The sequence below is a fragment of the Mauremys mutica genome, chromosome 9 (assembly GCF_020497125.1).
Source record: "Mauremys mutica isolate MM-2020 ecotype Southern chromosome 9, ASM2049712v1, whole genome shotgun sequence".
Taxonomy (NCBI): domain Eukaryota; kingdom Metazoa; phylum Chordata; order Testudines; family Geoemydidae; genus Mauremys; species Mauremys mutica.
Window position 1 is genome coordinate 39,135,184 of NC_059080.1, and position 27,467 is coordinate 39,162,650.

The window sequence follows — 27,467 nt, forward strand, 5'->3', positions numbered from 1 at the left end:
GATAGCAGAAAGGTGGACTCAGGAAACTGAGGGTTAGGGAAAATGTTATTTCTGTTCCAGGCGCCGCGCTTGCATTGTTTGCCGATGGCTGCACTACTGTTTGTTGTGTCTCTCTCCTTCTGGGTCTGTGTTCCACATGTGGGCCTTAGCGGGCTGAGAGGTATATATGGTCTATAGCCAGATCAGGATCCACCGGAGCCTGAAAAGGAACAGAGGGAGATAGATGGGAATTTCTTCCTCTCTCTCTCTGTAATATTCACAGTAATTAACCCTGCGGTTTGTATTCTGTAAAACTTGGTATATTTCTGTGCCAAAATATTATTTATTAAAAAAAAACACTGTCAAAATTGTTTAATGTGACTTTTCTTTTAACTGAACTAACTTGTTGGCTCCAGGTTACTCTGGGAGGCCAGCTCCTATTTAGGATGGAGGATTTTTCTGTGGGCCCAGTTCAGTCTTGCGCCTTGTGTAGTCATTTACATCAGTGCAAAGCGAAGCACTATGAAATCACAAGGGGTACCATTTTTCACCCTCATTGTACGAGTGTAAATAGCTACACAAGGTACAAGGGTTCTGGATGAACTGGGCCCTGTGTGCCTTTTATGGACTAGCTTTCTAACTTGGATGAAGGTGACCAGTAAACTCAGCTTGAAATAGGGTGACCAGACAGCAAGTGTGAAAAATTGGGACAGGCGGTGGAGGGTAATAGGAGCCTATATAAGAAAAAGACCCAAAAATCAGGACTGTCCCTATAAAATTGGGACATCTGGTCACCCTAGTTTGAAAGGAAGGACTAAAGAATGCTGCATGCAGGGCTAGAGCTGGCATTATGCTTATTGAGAGAGAAAGGATGGCATGAAATTCATCTTTGAAACTGTACCTGCAGCTCATAGAACGCTGTGCTGGAAACACGGGGAGTGTTGTCTCCAGGTTACAGCCCAGCACTGGCTAGACCAGGGGTTGGCAACCTTTCAGAAGTGATGTGTCCAGGCTTCATTTATTCACTCCAATTTAAGGTTTCGTGTGCCAGTCATACATTTTAACGTTCTTAGAAGGTCTCTTTCTATAAGTCTATAATATATAACTAAACTATTGTTGTATGTAAAGTAAATAAGGTTTACTGGGCTACAGTCTGTTCTGGACCGGGCTGCTGACTTGCACTGGGACCTCTGTCACTCTGTAAGGTGGGAATAACGATTACTTCACAGGCCCATTGTGAAGATTAGCCCATGCTGTGATATTTATAGCACAGCTTGAGAGCCTTGTTTGGAAGGCAATATGCACTGTTCTGGTTTCTGCCCACCAGCGTCCCTGCCCAGTGATCGGCTGGCTGGCTGACCGTCCCTGACAGCCTCCCCAGTGCCAATGCACCAGGAACGAAAACCAGAGGGAAAGGTGTTGTTTGCTGATGGCGCGTTCAGCACAGGAAATGAAATGCAGTCCTGGCCCCACGGAGCTGACATTTATGGAGAGAATATTGCTAACAAGCAGGGCCCAAGGGGTTTCTTGAGTAATATTGATTGGCTGCAGTTATAGCCCTGACATGAACAGCTGCCATGAGCTTTCAAGCAGCGTCCCAGGCTAAGATTGATTAAATGTATGCGGTGGTGATGTGGGGTGAGATTTCCACAGGGACATATAAAGCATTCAGGAGCATTAAGTCCCATTGACTTTTGGTGGGACTTATGCTCCCAAGTTGCTCAGGCATCTTTGAGAATCTCCCCCATAAACAGCAGGACAGAGGCAGCTTGGGGTTTATCTTAAGCCCTTTTGTGACTGGACTCTATGGCCAGGAATTGAATCTCAAGCCCATAGCTCCAGGAAGGGGATTCAGAACTCCTTAAAACTGGCCGTACTTTTCCATCGTCTCATACCACTTAGCAGGCAGTAACCCTCGACAGGTTGATGTGGTGCTGATGGGGGTCCTTCTTTTTGTTTTCTTACCTTTATAAAACCTGCACCCATTGCTGAGGCTCTCTGAAGGCATTTACAGGTAAGAGATTGATCCAGGGACTCCGTCAGGCCAGCTCAGGCCTGACACGTGGGCTTTTGTTTGGATTTAAACTTCTCCCTGCCATGTCTGCAGCCCACATAAGGACATGCCCCTGCTGGACCTTCTCAAAGTAAAACTGACGAGAGATGTGCCACTGAACCCAACCAACGTACATTGTCCAGAGTAAAAGATGCAAAAAGTAAACAACAGCAATAAATGGGGCAAAGGAAATTAGAGGGTAACGTTCTTCAGTTTCCACGCTCTAGCATGCCATTGAGCATAGGTGCTCAGCAGCTCAGAAAGCCCAATCACGTTTTTTAAAATATCTATTTTAACCTGACCATGTCACGTTTTTAATAACAAAACCACAGGGTTGCTGAGAAAGATTTCCATTGAATGGCAGATAGTTTGTGGAGTGGAGGATGGGGGGAGATTAACAGCCAGGCTCCCCAGTAATAGGGCTGTGATACAGTACAGAGCTGAGACACCAGCCCCATCGCATCCCCAGAAAGCATGTTTCTCTTACACCGCTGCCCCTCTAGCAAATGCACGGTCCCCATCTATCTGGGGACTGAGTTCCAGAGCTGAGAGCCCTCCACTGCTGTTGTCCCACTTCCAGTCCCCCAGAGTGCAAATCTAGTGACTGTCAGCAGGAACACCTGGTTGTAAGGGTGTTGTAGATGGAAAGCACCTTAAAATGTCACATGGGATTGTAACTTCAGATGGGGAAAACACAGTAGGAGCAGAGGAATTGTTCACAGTAATCCTTAGATTGGAAGCTCTCTGTTCTGTTTGTACTGTATCCAGCACAATGGAGTCCTAGTCCAGGACTGGAGCTTTTAAGCACTATAGCAATAGAACTAATAACTCCCTTACAAAGAATTGAAAGCGGTCTCCTGGGAATGACAGAAGAGCATTGTCTTAGGGCCCTTATGGGAGGGAAAATAGCCTAGTGGTTAAAGCGTCAGGATTTTACTTCTATTCCTGGCTCTGCCTTGGTGAAATGATCTTAGACCAGTCACGTCACCAAGTCTGCCAGATGGTATCTACTTACCTCTCCCTGACAGGGTGAAGTCATTAGTGTTTGTAAAATGCTCAGAGATCCTCAGATGCAGTGTCATGTAGAAAAGCAGTGTCACACGGCTACGAAGAGTTAGCTGTTTGCCGTGTCAGGGACTAGTGCTGTAGGAAACTCTCCAGACAGGAAGCTGGAGGAAAAATGCTGAACATATTGTGTGTGCAACAAGGTAAGTGGATTTCTAACTCCCACAGACAAGAAGACAGGTGCTAATTAGCCACCTGCCATGTCTCATTAACCGGTCCTTCTGTCTCTTTAAAAGAATGAAGGACAGCTTCTATCATTCAGCCAATCCCACAGCTTTCCTGGAGCCTAAGCTGCCAAAATGGGAGGGATCAGAAATTCTGGGGTTGACATCACCATCCAGCTGATTGCAAGGGGCCGGAAGAAAAGTTGTTTACAGGTTAGTAAGTTTCATTAACAAACTGGAAATAACACAAAAATACCATGAAACTAGTGAGCTGAAAGGGGGACAAAGTTGGCTAGAGCAAAGGGGGCTGGTGGGTTTGTGGCTTTAGAGAGGGTGCACAATGTAGGACAGTTTCAGTTTTCTTTGTGGAGCAATTCACTCTGGGCTTGCCTGGGCTAACTATGTGAACGATTCCAGCTTCTCTCTCTTCCCAGCTGCGGCCTGACAAAAACATCAGGCTCCTGGCTTAGCTTGCTTGACTTTACCCCAGGCAGGTATGTATGTCTGTGACTTGCAGGGAGAAGTGTGTTTACAGGGCTGCCCTATGTTCCAGGGACAGGATCAGGATGGGGGGGACATGGAGCAGGGGCGATTGGCTGCCGTCTAAAGTGAGCTGAAAACAAATCTCTCTCCTGTCTGGAGCTCTGCCTCATGATTTCAGCACAAGTCTGGTGCAGTTTATGTTGGGCTGTTTCCCTTCCAGCTGGGGCTGTATTGTTTAATTTTCCCTACAGAAAACAACAAGTTCTGGTTTTGGAAGTGGGGCTTTCCTCTCTGATTTGTATTAGGCTGCCTTATGAAATCACACTCTTCAAACAGGGCAAAGCCAGCCCTCCTGTTCTTCACGGTTGGAGCTCAGCTCTTGCTGTTTGTGATATTACAAGGTCCCCTCTTGTGACTGTCAACAGAGCTCATTCTCCACTCTGCCTCCCTTGCTATTGCTCACCTCCTTGCACACAGAGCCCACCTGCCTTTCCTTCCTTGGCCCCATGCCATGCTGCAAGCCAGGCTGCTCCCAGAAGCCTTTGGCACCAAGGGGAGAGCTTGATACCTTAAGCAGGACAATGCACTTTGTTTCCGATAGCATCTCTGGCACTTGAGGTGTCCCGGAGTGCTTTCTGCAGGGACGGGTTACCTGTGGGAATGCAGTGACTGTGCAGGCAGACATGGCAGTCACTGGATCAAATTCCAGTCTGGTGTAGGCAGATGTCAGGAGAGTTACTTCTGCCCCCAGCTGGCTCAGAATGTGGCCTGCTAAGCAATCAATAATAGCTCCTACCCAACTGCCACAGTTCATGGGGGTTTAATGAGACTGAGCACAAAACCCTGGTCATCCTTTACTCTCTGTGTAAAGCACATGACATCTTCCCAGTACAGGGAGCCCAAAGTGAGCTCGATTTAATATCTGATCCAAAGAACGGATTCGATGCATGGTCCCCTTGCCAGTGCCTAGCAAGGTTAGTGTTTGGGTCAAAGCTTAGTGTCGTGTCTGTGTGTGAGTGTGGGGGGGAAGGGAATCTGAAATACCCCTCAGCGTCTCCTGTCCCCCAGCTCTGCCAATTCACCTCTAGCCTAAATCTGAGGTCAGTGCCTCCTGCTGTCCCCCTGCTAGGCACTCTCAGCTCCATTCATGCACCTCAGCCCTCCCTGCCATTCCAGTCCTGCCCACCCACTCGCTCTGCCTATCCATCTCAGTCCCAGACCTCCAGCACCTCTCATTCATCCCTGGGCTCTCCACGCAGCTCTGCCAGTGCCCCTTCACCCTGGCCCTGCAGCACCCTGCATTCCAGCAATGGGTGTTGCCGCTGTGTTCCGGTCCTCTCTAAGCTCTCTTTACAGTAAGGTTGATGCCCATCTGCTAAGGACAAAGTTGACGCCAACGAAGTCACTTCCATGTGTGACTTGAACAGGATTAGACCTTATGTCTTCAGAGGAGAAGGTCAGATATTCCACAGGGTCCTTAACGCACAGCCCATTTAACTCCCCCATCCAGCACTTGTGGGGTCATGTTACCTGGTGACGTTTTTCATGCAATAGGGGCAGGTGGTTCCCTCCAGACAAGGGGCTCCTGAGTGCCCCCCTCAGGAAAGGTTGGCTGAGTCTCTCTGACTTTTGATGCTTAAAATGTAGAGAATCAGCCTGAAAGCCACTCCTGGTCTGCTGATGTGATGGGATTGCTCTGTGGCTGCAAGAAAAGCCCTGAAGAAAGATTTCCTTCTTAAAAAACTATCTGCTCGAGTGCTTCATTTTTCATGTATTTTGACAGCTGAATTTTGAGTCTTAATAGTCTGACTCTCCTTGGGGCCTGCGTCCTCATTCCTCTCTGGTCCCTGAGCTCTTTGGAAGCTGTGATATTTCCATTGGTGATTAGAAAATGAACAGATCTTCCACTGTGCATGAATCCAGCATGGCTTCTTTTAATGTCTGTTTTCTAACTACCCACATTGATTTATAACACAGCAAAAACCTGAAGGAAAATACCATAGATCGCATACACTACAGTTGTGAACAGTGAGCTAGGGGTCTAGAGAAAGGGTCTCTCTGTGACTCTGGCATTTACTTAGTCTCTTGGTCTACCAGGGCCTAGATCTATTGATCTCCAAGGCTCACTGCAAGAGACCTCTTATTTTTTCAGGATTTTGGGGGCTGGGATAGATGAGAGGACAGAGCTAGCTCAAGGATGTGCTCCGCAGGCCGTTAGGGGATAGCAGTGTGGGGTACGTGCTGTTATAGCTTGTAACAGGCTTTTAAAAGGGCCTGTCACTGCTTTAGCATCTGCATTCAGGCCCTGATTCAACACAGCAGATAAAAACTGGTCTAGTGGATTGGGACTCAGAACATGTGGCTTCTATTCCTGTCTCTGCCACTGGTTTGCTGGATGATCCTGGGCATGTCACTTCCCCTCACTATGCCTCAGTTTCTCCCCACACACCTTGCGTAATATCTTTATATTGTAAGGTCTTTGGTACAGTGACTCTCTCTTGGTCTTTGTTAGGCCAACAAGGACCATTTATCATCATCTATTCTGACCTCCTGCATAACAATCTATGAATGGACTTAATCATATGCATAAAGTTAAGCAGCAGCTGTATTGCTTTTCTGGAGTGCCCTGATGCCACTACATAAATCCATGGTATGCCCACTCTGTGTGCAGGTCTGGTCGGCCCATCTCAAAAAAGATACTAGAATTGGAAAAGGTACAGAGAAAGGCAACAAAAATGATTAGGCACATTAGGAACAGCTTCCACAGGGAGAGATTAAAAGGATTGAGACTTCTCAGTTTGGAAAAGAGACGACTAGTGGGGGTGGGGTGGGGTATGATAGTCTATAAAAGTGAACCAGGTGAAGAAAGTAAATAAGGAAGTGTTATCTACCCCTTCACTTAACACAAGGACCAGGGGTCACCCAATGACACTAATAGGCAGCAGGTTTAAAACAAACATAAGGAAGTATTTCTTCACCCAACACAGTCAACCTGTGGAACTTGTTACCAGAGGATGCTGTGAAGGCCAGAAGTATAACTGGGTTTTAAAAAGAATTGGGTCAGTTCATGGAGGATAGGGCGATCAATGGCCATTAGCCAAGATGGTCAGGGACTTCATCCCAGGCTCTGGGTGTCCCTAGCCTCTGACTACCAGAAGCTGGGACAGGATGACAGGGGATGGATGGACATTCAGTTGCCTGTTCTGTCCATTCCCTCTGATGCACCTGGCATTGGCTGCTGTCGGAAGACAGGATACTGGGCTAGATGAATCATTGGTCTGACCCATACGGCCATTCTTATGTTCTCTTGTTCTTATAATGGGGCTCCAAGGAACAGCTCAGTGGAGGATGCCACTGTACTGATACTTGTCAGGAGAAGCCTCCGCTCTGATGCTGTGGAACAGACCTGAGGGGACGCAGCTCCCTTGAGCATATACTTGAAAGCAGGAGATTGTCACAGTTGATGTCGGATAAGTTTCTATTTTTTTAAGTAAGGATTTGACTTAATTTAATGAAGAGAGAACAGACTGACTGAGGCAGGTGGTAAAGGGAGACTGCTGATTATGATGGAAACCGGTCGCTTCACAGTCACCTGGTCCTTCCACCTCACCCACTCCTCTTTCTTTTACCTGCTGTGCTTTCTCGTGTGCCTGGTTGTGAGCTCTGGGGCAGGGATTGCTTGTTATACTATTTGTACAGTGCCTAGCACAAAGGGGCCCTGATTCTTGATTGGGGGGGGGGCCTCCAGGTGCAACCATAGTGCAAATAATAAAAACTTGCCGTCTGATGGCTTTGAAAGTCTCCTGCAATAGATTCTTTGGGCCTGGTCGAGCTGTGCTCAGTGTAGAGCCTTGAGTGAGGGTCAGGGTGGGGAGTGGCTCTAAGGTCCCTGTTGGGTCTGTTGATCCTCAGCCCACCTGGGGGATGAATCAGCCGCTGGTATGACTTCGAGCAGCATGAGGGCTGCTCTGCATGAAGCCATTTAGTCTCCTCTGCCAGCTGAGGATGGTTACAGCGCATTGTACTCTGGCTCCACGCTATCCCAGCCCACCCAGGGTGCCCCCTATGTTCCCAAAGGAATGGGGCACATAGAACTGGCTACCGGGTCTTTACAGCACCCGACATTGGGGCAATCCCCAACAACCCTGTGCTCTTTGGATCATCCGAGTGGCACAAAGGCAATGGGTGTGTGGGCCAGGATCTGGCCCTTCTACCCTACACAGCAGCAGGCTGTCGAGAGCAACTGCCTGGCTGATCTATTTTTCCAGTTAGATTTAATGACCCACTAGACACATTTTTAAAGTGACCAGTCCCTGCAGCCGGACGATAACTACTTGAAACTCCCATGCTTGGCTCAGCAGAGCCCCTTGGGCCCAGCAACACCCCCGGAACATCTGCTGAGCCAAGCCTCTGGCCTCTCTGACTGTGCTGCCTACATGTTAATTTTGGGGGCTGTTTGTCCAGCCTGTGAGGGCGAAGGGATTGGAGGGGACTGCCTGTCGGAAGCAGAGATTTCACAAGGAGAAGTTGCCATCTCTGCAGGGTGGCACAGTGCCATCCATTGCCCTGACACCTCTGTGGGTGTCAGGAGAGGGTAGGGAGGAGTTTGTAGGGTCTGAGATGCACAGAGAGCCAAATGCTTCGGCACCGTGGTGGATTCAGAAGGCAAGCAGGTGGGCGACTGAGCAGAAAATCAAGGTAGTGCTACTAAAAATAGACCCGGGGGCGTAACTGCCATCAACAAGATTGGGCTCCAGTGCACTCACTTGTGTTCCCGACGCTTTCTCCTCTGACCTCCTCTCCCTTTTGATGCCTCGGCCCCTCTTGCCATCCTTCATGTGGTCCTTCTCCTCTCTGAGGTTCTGAGCTGCACGACGCCCCTGCTGGGCTCCCTGAGGAACCACAGCCTTTGTTATGGAAATCTTGATCTAGCAGGGGACAGGATGTGTGGCGGGGGTGCATGGTGGGAGGTAGCTGGGATGGCTGAGAATAGGGATCGGTCTGAGATGTGACTCTGATTGGATTCTCCATCTCCTCTTCCCCTCCCTCCCCCTCTATGGAAATAGCTTCGGTGCTGGCCTGCTTCTCAGTTTTTTCCCTCTCCCTGCTGCTGCTGCACCTATAAAGAGAACAAAAACTGGGGGAGGCTTTTGGGACAAGCCGTGCTGCATGTTTTCTTCCCTGCTAAAATCCTCCTTGGCCATCAACACCTTCTTATACAGTGCTTTACATCCAAAGAGCTTTACAAAGGGGGAGGAGGGGGCAGTGTCATCATCCCCATATTACAGAGGGGAAACTGAGGCACAGAGAGGGGCAGTGACTTGCTGAAGGCCACTTAGACAGCTGGGAATAGATCCCAGTTCTCCTGAGTCCTGACCCAGTGCTCTATCCACTTAGCTATGCTGCCTCCCCTGTGGCGGTGTGAGCTGGGGAGCCCAAATCATCTTTGTGCTTCCCCTCCACTCCTGCCCCAGAGAGAGTTGATTGCACCACAAACATGGATGAATTTGGCATTCTCTCCCTGGTGCAGACTGGAGACGTGGGGAGGCTGTGACTTATCCAAGGTCACTCAGTGAGTCAGCGGCAGACAAGGCCAACTCTACTGTTTTTGCCGCCCCAAGCAGCACGCCGAATTGCTGCCGCGGGCAGCTGAAGACAGAAGCTGCTGCCGAATTGCCGCCACCGCGGAAACGCACGTGCCGCCCTAATGGCACAGGGACTGCCCCTGCCATCCGCTGCCGCAATTCGGCGCGCTGCTTGGGGCCACAAAAACACACGGACTGCCCCCCACCCCAAGCACCTGCTTGGAATGCTGGTGCCTGGAGCCGGCCCTGGCAGCAGAGGTGGGACTGGTATGCAGGTGCTTTTCTCCCCAGCATTTATTCTCACCGTCTTGCAGCCCCATGGAGAGCACCTCTCTCTACCTGACTGTCTGGGCGCAGCAGGAAATGTGGCTTGTTCTGCAAGGTTTCTAGCTTCAAAAGAGCAGCTGCTGGGGGGCCTGTGGCTAGAGCCCTGGTACCCGTCTGATGATATTAATTTTCTCTAGGGAAAAGGAATTGTGCTGTTTAAAATAAATCCACAGTAAAACTCTCTTGGCTGGAGAAATATGCTCCTTGAATCCTTCCTGGGTTGGTGGTCTCCATACTCTCCATTACCAGAACTGGTTCCCTCCTGCCTTTCATCTTTTTTGGTTACCCTTGGGGCAGGGCCCATAGATTTTAATTTTTTTTCTCCTCCCTCCCACCTCGTTGGTGGTGGTGGTTGTTGTTGTTCATTAAGCATGTTTGTCACAGACATGCCTACGGACTACCCAGGTTCATCATGCTAGTAAAGCTCCATGTATACTTACAATGTTCCAGCCACCCGAGCCAGACCCTGCATGCACCTCCTGGATCCCTGGGGTTTTCCCCACTTACCCCAGCACTTGCCTCTTCCCCACGTCTAGTCCAGATTCTTTTGTCACATTGGGTGCTGCTCTTCAACCAGCAGCTGGCCACAAAGTGGTGCGCAGTCCCTGACACATTGTGGCAGAGGCCTGTGGACCAGCCTGCCATGGGCACTTAGTGAAGGGACAGAACTATCCTAACAGGATAACCATGTGGCATAACACCGATCTAGACATTGCTTGAGTTCTGTTGACTAGTAGTTGCTCCCCTGTGCTATCTAGGCACACTGGGTGCCTACTGAGTGGGAGATTGACACTGGTGGCCCTACTGGTTTTCAGAGCCCTGGGTGTAGTCCCTGGCTACTTTTGGGATCCTCTCCTTGACATTTTGTCCTAACAAGCATCTCTGCTCAGACACAACCCACCTGTTAGGAAGTTCACTGTTGCACGCCATCGATCACCATAGGGGATTGTGCTTTTGTCTGGGTGCCTTGGAACACATGGCATTTACTCTCCCACCCACCAAAGCCTTCCCTCTAGCTCAGGGGTTCTCAAACTTCTTCATTGCACCGCGACCCCCTTCCGACAACAAATTACTACACGACCTCAGGAGGGGGGACCGAAGCCTGAGCCCTGCTGCCCTGGGCAGGGGGGGCAAAGCTGAAGCCTAAGGGCTTCAATCCCAGGCAGGGGGCCTGTAACCTGAGCTCAGGCTTTGGTCCCAGCGGTGGGGCTTGGGCTTTGGCCCCAGGGAGTCTAACACCAGCCCTGGCAACCTCATTAAAACAGGGCCATGATCCACTTTAGGGTCCTGACCTACAGTTTGAGAAACGCTGTCTTGCTCATCTCTCGTAGCTTTTTAAACAGTAAAACTGCTACACCTATGTTTGCTGAGAGTTGTACCTTTAAGTTTTGAAAAGCTCCTCCTCTTGATTTATGAGGAGAGGCTGAGGAAACTTGGCTTATTTAGTCTGCAGAAGAGAAGGGGGGGGGAGGGATTTGATAGCAGCCTTCAACTACCTGAAGGGAGGTTCCAAAGAGGATGGAGCTCAGCTGTTCTCAGTGGTGGCAGATGACAGACCAAGGAGCAATGGTCTCAAATTGCAATGTGGGAGGTCTAGGCTGGATATTGGGGAAACACTATTTCATTAGGAGGGTGGTGAAGCACTAGGATGGGTTACCTAGGGAGGTGGTGGAATCTCCATCCTTGGAGGTTTTCAAGGCCTGGCATAACAAAGCCCTGGCTGGGATGATTTAGTTGGGGTTGGTTCTGCTTGGAGCAGGAGTTGGACTAGATGACCTCCTGAGGTCCCTTCCAACCCTAATCTATGTTTCTAAGAGACTGTGACCGTTTTCTTCTTAAAGGCACACAGAGGCTTGTTTTCTGAGCAGCCCTATTCTTGCAGAAAATTGCTCCGAAATGGCAGCAGGGAATTAATTTTTGTTGAAATTTCTCAGGGGAAAATTTCAGCTTTTTCCCTGAAAGAAAAAAAATGGTTTTTGACAAAAACTTGAAATTGTGAGTGGACAGAACACTCTTTTCATGGAAAAATTCTTAGTTGAATTGAAAACCCAGTTTTCCCTCAAACAGTTCTGGTGGAAATTTTTTTTGCCTGGCTGTACCATGTATACTGTGCTCTTTCCTATGGACACTTTACTACTTTCTTGCTCATTTCTTTATTGCTGAATGTAGATGAGAGAACATGCTTTTCCCCTCCTACAGGAATTTTCCATTTTTAATCAGTATCAGAATCTTTTTGTCTCCTCCCACCAGCTAATTCTTAAGGTGTGCCGTTGCTTGGCTTTTAAAACAGTGTCCATTTTTTATATTGATTACCTCTGCCATTAGCCTGATGGGTGACCTTGGGCAACTCACTGCATTGCTCGGTGCCTCAGTTTCCCCAGTATCATCCCTAGTTCACAAATGGGCACCCTTGTAAAATGCATTGAGGTCTGCTGATGAAACTCACTGTATGAAAGTTAGGGATTATTCTTACATTTGCATCTTAAATTGTGTCCACCATGGCAGGATGTGAGAGTGTGTTTGGTGTTAATAGCTTTCTTTCAGTGCCGTGCTGGCTTTTTTTTGTGTGTGACCTCCAGGCTGCCAAAGTGAGGCTGGGAATGAAATGATAATGTGGCCATTTCGGGGCCTGGAGGTGAACCGAGCCCCATGTGACCTGAGCTTCATGGAGGCCATCAATCAGCGCATGCAGGTGCCCAACAGGCTGAAGGTGGCGGATGAGTCCAACCCACTGGATGAGGAGAGAGAAGCTGAGGAGCTTCGCCCTTCCTTCCGGATGCACATCCCTGATAGGCTGTCGCTGGCAGGTGATGGAATGGGCCGGCTTTGATTGGACATGGGCTAGCACAGAGCATAGAATGCAATGGACTCTGTGTAGCATCCCCTATCGGCTGATCCTGACGGGCTTTGCCCTGAGAGTGGGGACAGAGTGTTTTTGTTTCTGAGAATTGCATCAGCTGCTGCTGTGTGAGAGGCAAAAGATCTCGGTGTCTTCCTGTAGCATGAGGGAGGTGTGGGGAGGAGTGTTAGAATGATGGGGAAAGCGAGTGGGAAGTGATGTTCATCACACACTAGTAAAGGTGCCAAAGGGCCCATGGCAGGGAGGGAATGGGCTCCAGAGAGATGAGAGAGGTTACACTTTCCAAGTGTGGAGAGAAGATGCAGAGTGAAGAGGCAAGAGAAGGTAGCTGTGCAGTATGGATGTTTAGCTGGAGCAGCGTGAGGCCATGTGGGGAAATTGTGGATTAGGTCTGGAAATGGGTAGGAAGCTAGAGATGGTGATGGAGGCAGGACTAATGTAGCTTTCTGGGGCAGCAGAGTAGTCCTGCTGCCGCATCCTGGGCCCTAGTCAGCAAGGACCCAAGAGAGACTGACTCTTCCTTAGAGGAAGTGCCGGAGATATGAATGAGGGTTAAAGCAGGATCAGGGTGAGGCTGGGTTCTGGCAGTGTCTGTGGAGCTGGTGACAGGCAGGTTTGCAGATGTGGGAGCAAAAAATGTTTGGGATCCAGAATTGCTCTGAGTGTGCGGCCTCAGGGGCAGAGGGCTTGAGGTGGTTAATGTGCGTGCATGAACTCAGAGGGATAGGGTGATGGAGGGAAAGTTCTAAGATCCTCTTGGTGCCACTCAAGCTGGCTAATATCCTTGAGTCCCTGCTTGGGGGAGGTGGAGCTATGACCTGCATTATCCATATCTTTTCCCTTCTCCACCCCTTGGTAGAATCTCCTCCTTGGGATGCCAGGTAAAGAAGGACCCAGGGCCCCTACTCTTTGAACACTAACTCCCCAACTGCAGTGCACTAGCAGCTTTGGAGCTGTATAGTAAGTGACTTTCCTTCTCTGTTCCTTGAGAGGAAGGCTGGCTTATCCTCTGCACAGCTGGTGGTGTGTTTCCGAGGAATGCTTGTTTTAGAGATTTGGAGCTAAAACTCTGATTACATCTCTGGGGGCTGGCTTTTGGGGAGATTGGCTATGAGTCAGTGTGTTCAAACTGCTGCCATCAGTGCCCAAGAGCCTCTAAGGCCCATGAAAACAAGTAGAGCCGAGAAGGGCATGGTTAGACTCTGCCTGAAGCAGTGAATGTCTTAGTCAGAGGAGTTTTGTCATTGCTCTCCATTCAGATTCCAAGCCATGTGGGTGTAAGAATTCCGGCATGGGATTTCCATGTGCCTGTGGGTGAATAGTGCCTGTTAATGAAGCCTGCCCCACTTTCAGCTAAGCAGAGAGCGCTCCAGTGATACTGGAGGGAGGTGGGGAGGAAATCCTGAAATGGATTTCAGTGGGAAAACCTGGAACAGGCACTGGATAAAGACTGCAGACAATGACTGTCAAAGCTTCAGGGGGGGGTGGTGTGCCCCCCCTCCCCCTCCACCCCCCCGTGGGGTACTGTATTGGTAGCCATAGAAACAGAGTTGCTTCTCCCAGGGATTTGGACATCACTTCCCCCTCTCGCACCCAGTCTGAACACGATGCTGTTATGTTCTGGGACATATGCAAATGTTTCTAACTGCCTTCTCTTTCCTCTCTGTAGAGATGATGGATGATAGTCGAAGGCCTTTCCTGTTGGACCAGCTAAGGCAGCACCCCTCTATTGTTGTGCATATGCTTCAGGACCCCTCCACCCAGCCTGCAGGATTTGGGGAGCACCTGTTTATGGACACCACTACCCAATCAGGCTCCCAGAAACGCAAGCGATCGGTACTGTATCTAGAACAGATGTGGGCACCCATAACAAGGCAGTCTCCCAGAGAAAAATTCCTGGGATAGTGAAATGTCCCCAGTGTTGTCTTCCTCCTGCGTCCCATAGCCCCATAGGTAGTGCCCCGTACCTGTAATGAAGCCCTGATTTAAGTGACAAGACAGATGTGTAAAAGGAGAGTTCCCACCTCTGCAGAATAGATTGATAGGATGACTCATGTTGTAGTTGACTCCTATGAACTCTGGCTCTGTCCAGAGCAAGAGATCGTTGGAGGGGTTCTCTCTGAATTCATTTTTGTCCCACCACTAATGTCCACCGCTGTTATCTCCTCTGGGCAGAATGCATTCTGGTGCCACTTTGTTCCATAAAAAGAACAGGAGTACTTGTGGCACCTTAGAGACTAACAAATTTGAGCATAAGCTTTCGTGGGCTACAGCACACTTCATCGGATGCATGTAGTGGAAAATACAGTAGGAAGATATATATGTGTTCTCTCTTGCGTGCGCACACACACACACACACACACACACACACACACACACGAAACAATGGGTGTTACCATACACACTATAAGGAGAGTGATCAGTCAAGGTGAGCTATTAGCAGCAGGAGAGAAAAAGAACTGTTTGTAGTGGTAATGAAAATGGCCCATTTTCAGCAATTGACAAGGAGATGTGAGGAACTGTAGTGGGGGGGGGGGGGAAATAAGCTATTTATTTCACCATGCTTATTATTTCCCCCCCCCGGGCTACGAACTGCCAAGCCCAGAGGTGTCGGGGCTACGAACTGCCAAGCCTAGTGGTGCTAGGGCTCAGCCCTGGCACAAATTAAGCACCGGGTGTGTCCCAAATATAGGCCAACTGGGCTGTGGGATCCCTTTTCAGCCCTCCTACTGTGTCAAACAGGAAAAGAAGTTAGTTTTGTTAGTACTTGGGATCAAAACATTATTCAAAAATCCAGTATCTGATAATCCAGAGACAAATCTTACTCTAATGCGAAACTAATCTAGAAGAAAGAAGCTGTTTCTGGTTCTCCAACGCTTACAGATAGAGACTTGCCTCTTTAGTCATCCAGACCATCCAACCAGGCCTTCTCCAGTGGGTGAAGGCACCTTAGAGCGCTACAGGAGTGCTAGGATATGTAAAGCTTAATTTCTTTCTCTTCAGAGATCACTCATTGATCTAAATGCCAACTCCAACTTTTCTGGCTCCAGTCAGGCCCTGGCTGTGAACTGAAACCAAGGGAAATGCTTCCACAACTGGCTGTGAAAGGAAACTACCAAATTTCATGCAGCTCTACTGTGGGTGATAAGGGAATGCTGCTGCTGGGAAAGGACGACACGGTGTGGGATGGTCACATATGCACTTCAGGCCCAAGGTCAAGGTTGTTCTATACAACCTGATGGTAGCAGGAATATTTCCAAGAAAGGTTGGATCACTGGGCCGTCTCCTTCTCCTATGGATTGGCAAAACTCCATCTGTTTCTCCCCCCCCACAATGGTATATTAAGCCTCCTCAGATGCTGTGGCAAGAGGCTAGTCTGTGATCAAACCAAGGCATAAACAGGTCACTCTAGCCTTGCTGTCTGAGCCAAATGAAATGCAAGAGAATAAACAAACTTCAGACGAGGTTGTATACAAATTCTTTCAGCTTCAATAAGGGGTTTCATTTGAATATGATGTTTGCATCGAGACGGAGTCCTTATTATGTATTCTCGTGGAGCAAGGCTGATCATGGGCAAGGCTGGTGTGGAGATGTGTTCTGGCATATGCTGTTCTGGGATCTAAACACAATATGTCACATTAATACCTTTATGGCCTGAATGACTGTATAATTATGACATAATGTGTTGCACTGGATAAGAAGCGGGCTAAGATAACTACTGTGTAGGCTGGGAGGCTGTTGCATAAATAGGTGGTTATTATGCTACCCCAGTGGCAGAGTATGAATTTGAAATTGTTTCCATGGTCCTTACTCAAGGCAAAACTCCCATTGATGCCAGTGAGTCTTTACTGGAGTAAAGACCATGGGATCAGGCCCATGTGGCTGTGAAAGCATATTCATTTACCATGTTAAAACTCACTTGGCACTGCAGTTTCACAGTAGCTATGGTGGGGCTGCAATAGAGCTGTAGCAATTCTATTGAATTACTGGGGTTGTTGCCCTGTGCTGCCTCCTGCCCCTGGCTGACGATGGCAGAGCATAGGGGATGCCGTGGGATCATTGAAGGGATGAATGAGGAGTGACTCGCAGAGTGTCAGTACTAATACTCTCGTTTTGTGTATGTGTTCTAACAGACCCACCATGGCAGACTGCGAAAGGAGAGAATGAGAGAGACCCCCCAGATCGCCTTGCGTAGCACGAGCCGGAAGCCTGACCGGTGAGAATTGCCAGGGGCTAATTCACACGCTGAGCATTCAGCCTCTCTTACGGTGTTAGATGGCCCATCGGCCCGACAGCACTCCCACACTATGGGAGGCATGATCCCCATCAATCTAAGGGTATTGACAGGCAGTGGCATGGAAGGAAGGGACTAAGCCCATGTTGGCAAGTTCTAGTGAAGTGCTCTTATTAAATGATGTCCCAGCATCAGATGATCCATCCTCTCATGTGTGATCCTCCGTACGAGGTGCTCTTGGCTCACTGAGGGCTCAAGGTCTTGTCAGCACTTGGCCTGACTATATCATGCTGAAAGGTGTGACTGGTGCCTGGTCAGCCTTAACCAGCTTGGGCTGGACAGGCCATGTTTCTCATAGCCATGCTGATCTTCCCTCACTGATCTTTAACAACGCGCTGGCCTTCTCTCGCACCGTCCATCTGAGAAGGCTGGAACCCTTCACCAGCAATATGTTAAGACTCTGAACACCTTCCAGAGCTAGGTGTCATCTCTGTTTTACTGAGAGGTTGCCGCAGTGTTACACTAGTACATCTGTATTAGAGCCAAGGCTAGAACTCCGGCCCGCTGACCCCTGGAAACAATCATCCTTCCCCTGTTGCTAATGCTGTGAAGGCTGACTTTCTGTGAACGATGTCACAGGAGCTAATAGTCAGATACCACTGTGGTGAGTGTGGTATAAGCAGATGGGTCACCAATCTATAGACTCTGAGCTGGTGATCCTGGTTGAGTATTGCTATCATACAATGATAGCAACAAAGAGCTTGAAAGATAATTTAATCCATCCCCCTCTCCAAGACCGGACCAAGTAGACCTAGACCTAGACCATCTCTGACAGGTGTTTGTCTAACCTGTTCTTACAAATCTCCAATGATGAGGGTTCCACAGCCTCCCTTGGTTACCTATTTCAATACTCAACTATCCTTAGACTTGGACAGCTTTTTCCTAATAGCTAATCTAAATCTCCCTTGCTAATTACTTCTTGTCCTGTCTTCAGTGAACCATGGAGCACAATTGATCACTGTCCTCTTTATGTATGAGAGAGGTAGCCGTGTTAGTCTGGATCTGTAAAAAGGGACAGAGTCATGTGGCATCTTATAGACTAACAGACGTATTGGAGCATGAGCTTTCGTGGGTGTACATGCGTCTGACGAAGTGGGTATTCCCCCATGAAAGCTCATGCTCCAATACGTCTGTTAGTCTACAAGGTGCCACAGGACTTTTTTTTTTATTTTATTTTTTTTGTCCTCTTTATAACAGCCCTTAACCTATTTGAAGAGTGTTAGCAGGTCTCCCCTCAGCCGTCTAGTCTCAAAATTAAACATGCCCAGTTATTTTAACCTTTCCTCATAGGGCAGGTTTTCTAAACCTTTGATCCTTTTTTGGTTGCTCTCCTCTGGACTCTCTCTCCAGTTTGCCCATATCTTTCTGAAAACATGGTGCCTAAAACTGGACCTGATACTCCAGCTGAGGCCTCAGGGCCGAGTAGCATGGGATAATTACTTTGCTGGTCTCGCATAGGATACTTCTGTTAATACCCCCCAGCATAGTATTAGGCTTTTTTGCAGCTGCATCACATTCTTGGCTCATAGCGAATCACTGATTGTTTGAATACTGCCTCTAGATCCTTTTCAGCAGTACTACTGCCTAGCAAGTTATTCCCCATTTTTTTTTTTTGTAGTTGGGAAGGAAAAAATAAAATGCACAAGTGCAGTACTTTGCACTTGTCTCTCTTGAATTTCATCTTGTTGAATTCAGACCAATTGTCCAATTTGTCCAGGGCATTTTGAATTCTAATCCTGTCCTCCAAAGTGCTTGCAATCCCTCACAGCATGGTGTTATCTGCAGATTTTATAAGCATATTCTTTACTTCATTATCCAAGTAATTAATGAAATATTAAATAGTGCCAGACCCACAGACAGACCCCTGATGGACCCCCACTAGATACACTCTCCCAGTTTGACAGCAAACCATTGATAACTACTCTTTGAGTATGGTCTTTCAACCAGTTGAGCATCCACTTTATAGTAGTTTCACCTAGACCACATTTTGCTAGTTTGCTTATGAGAAAGTCATGTGGGACTGTCAAAAGCCTTTGTAAAATCAAGATATATCACATCTACTGCCCCCCCTACCCGAGTCCACTAGGGCAGTAACCCTATCAAAGAAGGAAATTAGGTTGGTTTGGCATTTGTTCTTGAAAAATCCATGTTGGTCATTACTTATTACCCTATTGTCTTCTAGGTGCTTACAAACTGATTGTTTAATAATTTGGTTCAGTATCTTTCCAAGTATCGAAGTTAGGCTGATTGGGCTATAATTTCCTGGGTCCTCTTTGTTCCCTGTTTAAAAGAAAAAAACCAGACGGGTACTATGTTTGCCCTTCTCCAGCCCTCTGGGACCTCACCTGTCTTCCATGAGTTCCTGAAGATAATTGCTAATGGTTCTGAGAGTTTTTAGGTGTCCATTCCATGATGCCTGGGCGTAAGGGAGAGACGGTACCCTTGCTAACTACATTCCACAGTAAGACTTGGTGCCATCATAAGGATACTGAGAACAACCCAATCCTGGGTCCCCTGGCGCACCAGTGCATAGGGAAGGGGAGGGGAAATGCAGCACAGAAGGGAATAACCAGAATGATTCTGTATATGCCCTGCAGGCCAGGCATAAGCCCACTACCCAGCCCCAGCCCCCCATTCCCCCAGGATGCCAGGATCTACTCCCCGCAGAACATTTTCCAGATGGTGTACTTCCTGGGTCACCTACTCTTCCACCGTGTTAAGAAGTCTGCCCGAGACCGAGCCCAGCCCAGGTGACTCTGTCTGGCTTGCTTCAGGCCTGTATCCGCACAACTCTGTGTAGACGCTGTTGCTTTCCTCAGACATAACATGGCATGAAGCGGGCGTGCACTTTTTAACCCGTAGGGGGCAGCACAGCAGGAGAGGAACCTTCAGCATATTCTCTTGGGGCCTTTCATGCTCTTTAGCTGCTTTACATCCCCAACTGCTAGCCTATGATGACAGGGTGAGGGGAAACTACCTGTGCAGTCAGCCTGGACCAGCCTTTGAGTGCAACCCCTCCTTATACATTAAAGACACTCTTCAATATATTGAACACAATTATAAATTGGGGTGGAGGCTGACAGCAAACGACCCCCATGTAATAGCCTCGTGACCCCCTGAGGGGTCCTGAGCCCCCCAGTTTGAGAACCTCTGGCCTGGACTATCTGAAACTGAGCCAGGCTTTTGGCCACCTGCCTCTGCTAACATCAATAATTCCCTTGACAGTCCCAAATTATCTAAGGCCTCCTGTGACATGCACGTGACTCCAGCTGTTACCTTAACGTTACACGAGTGCTAGGGTTCTGCATTTACACTGTCTAATTGAGTTTATCAAATGGGTTTGGGGCGGGAAAGGGTCTCAAAATCCAGAGCTATTTGGCAGCAGATTCCACGATCTTGAGCCTCTGACATGGGTTTCTGATCCAGCAGCTCTCTTCTCTGCAGAGTTTGTGTTTTTTTTTGTTTTTTTTTTTAGGCTCCCAACAGCAGTGGCTATAACTCAGTCATCCTTCAGTTCTCTTTCAGGATTCTGTTATGCTGAGCTATGCAGCCCCTGGAATTTGCACATCATCTCTGTGAGCAGGCTAGGATCTCCGTAATCAAATGACTTTTTGAGGAAGGAATAGGGGAAACAGAAGTTATATTGTGTAGACGCAAAGTGACATTCACACATTTAAAGCTGCTTGACCAACGTTCTTCAAACCTGGCTTGTTTTTGGAAGGCTGTTTTCTCTACAAAACCAACCTAGTTTGAAACTGAGTTTTGGCTATTTTTTTTTTCTCTTATCCAAATGCACCATTTCTGATAGATGAAAAGTTTATTTTCACACATAGTAAAAAATGACAATTGATTTTTGTTCCAATGTTCATAACCAGAAACAAATCTACTGCTAGATGACATTCTTGAAAGCTGCGTCACTGGAAAAAGGGGGTTAGAATTAATGGTAACTTTCAGTCTATACCATAATGGACACTACCTAGACCTGCCATGATTTTTTTTCAATGAAAAATTGTGGGTTGTTTCAGTTGTTAATATTTTACGGCTGGAGACATCAACACTGCTGCATCACAATTTTTTTAAACTTTTTTCGTATTAGAGAGAGTTATATGAAGATATAATATTGATCAGCATCCATTTCCTTAAACCTCTTCAAACTGTCTTGGATTGTGGTGTTTTCCCCAGAGCAAACTTTGCGAACTAATTAAAATCCACAGAGATAACAACATATAAAACAGACAGGATATTAAACATAGTCCACATTTTGGGCCAGAGCCTCTCAGACTGTGTAAATGGGAGCACCGAAGTCCATGGAATGACATCTGTTCATACCAGCTGAGAATCTGGTTTTACAATTACAATGATATATGATTTGGAGCACTGTGTTAGAAAAGTTGACTCTGAAAATGGCAGCTCCCTTTTACCCAGCCTGTCCCCTCTAGTCCTGTCTGCTGACTTTCCTGAGACAAAGCTGTTACTCCCAGTAGCCCTGCAGAATCAATACAGCTATGGGAGAGCGAGCTGGAGTTCTTTCTGTGTCTCTCATTCATAGGATCATAGAATATCAGGGTTGGAAGGGACCTCAGGAGGTCATCTAGTCCAACCCCCTGCTCAAAGCAGGACCAATCCCCAACTAAATCTGCCAGTACTGGTGATCCCCAACTAAATCTTCGCTACTGGTGATGTAAGAAGCAGACAGAACACAGACGGATTATTTTTTTCCAGGTCTCACACAGAATTTCTCCTGAAGGCAATAAGGTCCTTTTGCCTAGTGAAGTGACCCTGCTGGGGATCATGCAAAGTAACTAGAGAACCCTCCTTTTAACAGATCCATGGCTCATGCACTGGGGCAGATAGTCACCATTTGATTTTTTCCATTAAAAAAATAGTAGCTTTATACATTACGGACCAGATCTTCTGATTTACACCAGCACAGATCCATAGAATTCAATGGAGTTATGCCAGCTGAGGCCTTGGCCCTGATTTGTGTTTTCATGGGCTGTTTTAATCACTCTATGAATATATAGCAAACTGCCAATTGGTAAATATCACATTCTCTACGCTCCATATGTCGGGCTTCTAACAATGTAGGCATGGCTGTATAACACTGCCCATTGCAGCATGCGCTGTATATTTTGCAATGATGGTAACTGAGAGCTGCATGTGGATAGGTTTAAGTGGCTGTGGTGTGGTTACAAAGACATGCTAGATCTTCACAATAACATCTGGTGTTTTTTTTTCCTCTGTTTTTGATTTTTCCCATCCAACAGGTGTGCTTTTTGCATGGGTAACCCTTCCCTCACCTCTTCCTGGCTGTGTACACGAGCTGATGTGATTGCATTCTTTTGATCTCTGTTTGCACATTTGCATCTCTCTGTTTTCCTTCTTCCTAGCTCCCAGGAGGCAGGGCCAGCCTCAGAAAGCTCCCTGGAGGAGATTGGTGTGACTGACATTATAGCCATGAGGAAACAGGTGAGAAAGAGAGGAGACATTTTGCAACTGGACTCTGTGAAAGCTGCCTAAGGGATAATGAGAGCAGGTACCACCAGTACCAGTAGTGGGCTCCTCCACAGCTAGCATTCTTTGATCCCAGCCTCTCCTCTTATCAGGGGTACCCTCAAGGGCAGTGTGTCTGTGGGCTCCTCTTGCGACTAGTGCTCCTGTACTCGGAGCTGGCTGTAGGGATTAGGGTGACCAGACAGCAAGTGTGAAAAATCAGGACAGGGGGTGGGGTGGGGGTAATAGGAGCCCATATAAGAAAAAGACCCAAAAATTAGGACTGTCCTGATTGTTTCTATAAAATCTGGTCACTCTAGTAGGGATTTTACTGTCCTAAGGCAACTGGGAAAGTGCTTGACCCTGGCAGACTCCAGTCACTGACACTAAATGGCCCCTGATGCTCTGCTGGACCCTAACATTTTGCTTCCTGCTGTATTTGTGTGGTCCAGATGACGACCCTTTCCACACCAGGACAGTCTCTCCTGCTGGGAGAGGTAGACCTGGAGTAACTGGAAGCTCCCACCCCTGCACTCAGTGCTGTTGCACCAACCTTACAGAGACACCTGCTAGTAGAAGCTAGGGGCAGCTTCCTTTATACCCTCATTTGCTGCATAACTTGTTACTGACCTGGCTGCTTTTTCTGCAGTTGAACAAGATCTCGGGGAGGCTGCGGACTCTGGAGGAGCAATGTACTGGCTGGCGTCAGAAGGAGCTTCTGGTCTACTCTGTGCTAGTCTCTGCATGTCTCATCAACACCTGGCTTTGGCTAAGGAGATAAAGAGCCCTACCCATCCCAGGAGAGAGAGTGTGTGTGTGAGATGGGGGAATCCTCACTAGAGTACTTATGAACAGTAAACTCGGTGTGCTTCTTAAAGTGACTGGCCCACTTCTCCTAGTGTAGATTCCCTGAGGATCTGAGACCTTTGGCCCCTGTTGGAATGAAGATGAACAGACGGGGATGTACCTGCAATGCTGGAGAAAATGGGGGTGGGGGGAGGAGTGAGAACTGCAGGGCTGGTTTCTCTTGCCTGTGCTGCCAGTGACTATGAGGAGATGACTGGGAGGGGTGGAGAAAGCTTGCTTATAAACAATGAATTATCTGTGTCCTGCAGCCATGTTGCTTTGGGCTGTGACTCTATAAGATTGCCACTGCTCTATAAATATTGACTATGGTGTTGTAAGCTGGGTTGGGTCAGTACCTGGATGGGAAGCCTCCAGGGATATCCCAGGCGCTTCAAGAAGTAGCCTTGGTCGTTCAGTAGATGGTCCTCTATTTCCTCAGGATCTGCACTGAACTGGCACCCCAGCCCGCTGTTAGGGGATGCTGGGCTGCTATTGGTTCCATCTTTCAGAGAAGAGACAAAACTGACATTCTGGGCACCTGTGGCCATCCAAAATTCCACTACATTTTGGACATGATCAGCCCAGGCCTCCTGGCCAAATTCCAGCCAAACAACTAGACTTTGACTCCTTAAGAGTCCCCTGTAGTTTTATTTAGGCCCTTCTGCATCTCCTGGCCTAAATTTTATGTTGGATGGCTGTAGACTTTTAAATGGTTACTATGTCTCATCTCGGGGAAGGCTGCATTTTTTTGTAGTCAGTGTGCAGGTGTTGTCTAGGAGCCTGGACGATGACTTTGTTATTTGGGTGTAAAGGGGGATAAATGGGATCTCCTGCTTAGAGCATATCAGCTGGATAATAGAATGGTTTATCAACTCTTGTAGCCCCATGCATTCCAGGTGCTGGGCTGGGATAGAAAAGCATTGTTCAGGCTCCGTGCTGTGGTAACTGATGTGGAGCTGTTGTCAGTAAGACATATTGAGCAACTGAAGTGGCCCTAAGATGCTGACAAGGACAATTCTTGGCTCATTATTGGCTAAAAAACTGTCACGTGGTGATGAGTCTGGAAACTGCTGCCATCTACCTTCTTGGATCTCCGCAATCTTCTCTTTTTGGAACAACGGTAACCATTCGGCTCACGTATGCAAATCACTTGCTTGGCTCACTTGCAGCCCACCAATTTTTTTTGCAGAGGCATCTAACTTCACCCCTCATTTCGAATGGTGGTTGTGTTCAGCAATATTGATATAGCGCCAACATGATAAGCACTTTACAGACCTGTAGGAAGACAAGAACCCTGCCCCAGAGGGCTTGCAATCTAAACAGACAGGGTACAAATCCAAGAAACGGGATAGATGGTATGTAGCAGGAAACAATGCAACTGAATGGTGCATTTTAGTGTGTGCGCTTATATCGTATACTCTCTCAGCAATTCATGGCTGTAATGGGGATACTTCCAGTTAGTTCTGATGTGTATATATCATTACATACACCCATATTATGAGCCAGAATTTTAGCCCAGTTGTAAGCGGGCCTCTCTTATTCCATCTATAAATAAACATGGATGCAGTTTAGGTCATTTAGATGTCTAAGTACCTGATTTACAGCCACAGGTATGTAGAGGTTTAAATGACTTACATTGTACCAACTAGCCAGGCCTATAAATCAGATACTCGGGCACCTAAATAATCGACCCATAAATAATTGTGGGTGCAAACTGTGCCTTGGGACTGAGCTGAGGAGAACATCAAGATTTATTACAGCAGAAGCTGAGATCTGCTGATTGTTCAGCTGTCTCATCATAAAATGATGGTGAGTGTCTGGGGTGGGATGGCTGTCTGCCTACAGGTGCTTCCTGCATCTCAAGGTTAAGGAACATAGGTGAGGGAGCATGGCAGGGATCTTTTAGTGCTTCTGTCTGGGTTATTCTGGGGTGATTGGATTTTTAGTCTGTAGGGCTGTCACTCCAGCTTCTCTCATTTCTTTTTGGGTGGGGCCCCCAAAGGGGACCACCCATTCCATGGGCCTGCTCTTCTCACTGTATCACTCCAGTCGCATGTAATGTCAAGAAAGAATCTGCTACTATTTTGCTGGAAATGCGTGTGCTCTTGTGGTGGTCCCTACCCCGAGAAGAGGAGATGTTTGCAGTAGGAAGCTGTGCTTTCCAATCCAGGCTAGAGACTGATCCTGTGGGGCATCCAGTGCCCTCACGCTCTTTGAAATTGTTTGGAGCAGGGGTCGCTCAGCAACTTGCAGGATCAGGCTTGTTGTGCCTACTCAGAGGGCAATTGGTGAGCAGCCACCAGGGGTGAAATATGGATTTGTTTTGTATAAGGCAAATGTCCTGCTGTTCGTATGTGTATATAAATCTGGAAATATCAATCAATAAAATGCATTTTTAAACAAAGGCATTGGCATGTCCTAGCAGCCCCTTGGCTAAGGGTGGTATGACCCCACAGCTCTGAAACCTGGATCTGCAAGATTCCCACATGACTAGTGCTTCTCTGCTCCCACCAAGTAGCTTGCTACAAAGAGAGACCATGAAACCTGAAGCTACATCAGGGACGCCTCACCAGGGCCCTGATTGGAGGAACACAGGGACCGCTGGTTGGTCAGGGCTTCCTATTTAAACTCAAAGAGAGGTATGGGGAAGTGTCTGCACAACTAGAGTGACCAGACATCCTGCTATTAGGGGCTTTGTCTTTTATATATGCAACTATGCCACCCCCACCTCTCCTTTCTCCCCCCGCCAAAAAAAAAAAAGTCCCAATTTTTCACACTTGCTATCTGGTCACTCTCTGCACAATTAGGCTCTCTGGCTGCTACATTGGAGCCTGCCTGTCTGACTCCCTGGGTCCTGCCCTGTTTCTGACCCTTGCCACTGGGCTCTAGCTCTGACTCTTGGTTTGACTCCTGCTCTAGCCACTGGACCTGACCACCTGCATCCTGACCCTGAGAGGTGGCCTCTGAACCCACTCACCCAGTGGTGTAAGTAGAAATCCTTTCTTGCTGGTACTGCACTCATGGGAGGGACAATGGGGGGCATGTGACATCCCCACATGACCCTCCATGTGCCTCCTCCCGGCTCTGCCCCCAGCCCAGGGCCCCCACGCTCTCCTCATCCCCTCTGACACTCCCCCTTGTATATACAAACATCAACATGCTTAACTATTCATTTCTCCCCAAATATGTAGCATTCAGTCTGTTTATATGGGAGGTAGGTGGGAGCCATTTCAGCATATGTATGACTTATTAAAAGACAAATTTTAAGTAGAACTGTATCCTAAACTGCTCTATGGTATTGAATCCCCCATTGAAATGCAATGTTTGGGTACAACTTCCTGAACCTCTTACCAGTCCACAAAAGTGGTCCATAGTCATGCGAATAGTCACATTGTCTTCAATGGGACCGATCAAATGATTAAGGGTTTACAGCAGGGGTCTCAAGCCCGCAGGCCATCTGTGACCCGCAAGCCTTCCCAATGTGGCCCACAGGGCTCCAGCAATTTTGGGGCTGGATCTCTCCCTTGGCCCCACCTGCCGCCCCTGGGCACTCCCCCCTCAGGGGCCCTGGCAGTGCAGCAGAACTGAGCGGTGTCTGCCCGCTTGCTCCAGTGGCTGCTGGCCCTGCCCTGCAGCCTGGGGGGCCTATGCCTCTGCACACTGCCCCCGCCCTGAGTGCCCCTGCGGCCAATGGGATGCTGTGGGGTCGGTGCCTGCCCCGCCTTGGAGCCCCAGGTAAGCACTGCACCCCTCCCCCCTCCCAGAGCTTGCACCCCTCCCCCCTCCCCACATACCCCCTCCAGCTCCCAAACTCCATCCCAGAGCCTGCACCCCAGACTCCCTCAAAGAGCCCAACCTCTCACCCCTTCTGCATCCAAACTCCCTCCCAGAGCCTGCACCCCAATCCCCTACCCCAGACCTTCTCCCCCACCCAAACTCCATCCCAGAGCCTTAGGCAGGTGGGGGTGTGTGGAGTTTTGGGGGGGGCGGGTTTGGTGGCATGAGTGACATTGGCCCACGGGGAGGATTTGAGAACTGGCACTGGCCCTAAGGTAAATTGAGTTTGAGACCCCTGGTTTACAGGATTAGGTGCCAAATTTGTAAATTGTCAGTTTCATCCAGAACAATGCCTGAGCTGTCAGATCAGAAGGAGCTTCATTTGAATAAAGGTGGGCAGATGTGCAATAAGTCTTAGCTCCATTGCTAAGATGAGGAACATATTTTTCAGCAAAGTTCTTTGCAGATTCCTCAGGAAGCTGGTTTAAGGCCATTCGTGTCCGGTATTATAATCTTCACTTATAGTTTTCTCACCCACAAA

At 48.2% G+C, this 27,467-nt stretch overlaps 1 protein-coding gene across 1 annotated transcript; it reads left to right on the forward strand.

Annotated features, from left to right (window-relative positions):
* Positions 1-3,396: 3,396 nt before the first annotated feature.
* Positions 3,397-25,562, forward strand: LOC123377123 (mitochondrial fission factor homolog A-like). Its single transcript, XM_045029580.1, is given in 8 exon segments — positions 3,397-3,442; positions 3,445-3,474; positions 12,236-12,463; positions 14,186-14,352; positions 16,650-16,732; positions 19,408-19,560; positions 22,201-22,279; positions 22,953-25,562. Coding segments are annotated over 8 exon segments (918 nt in total). The 3' UTR covers positions 23,085-25,562.
* The last annotated feature ends 1,905 nt before the right edge of the window (positions 25,563-27,467 follow it).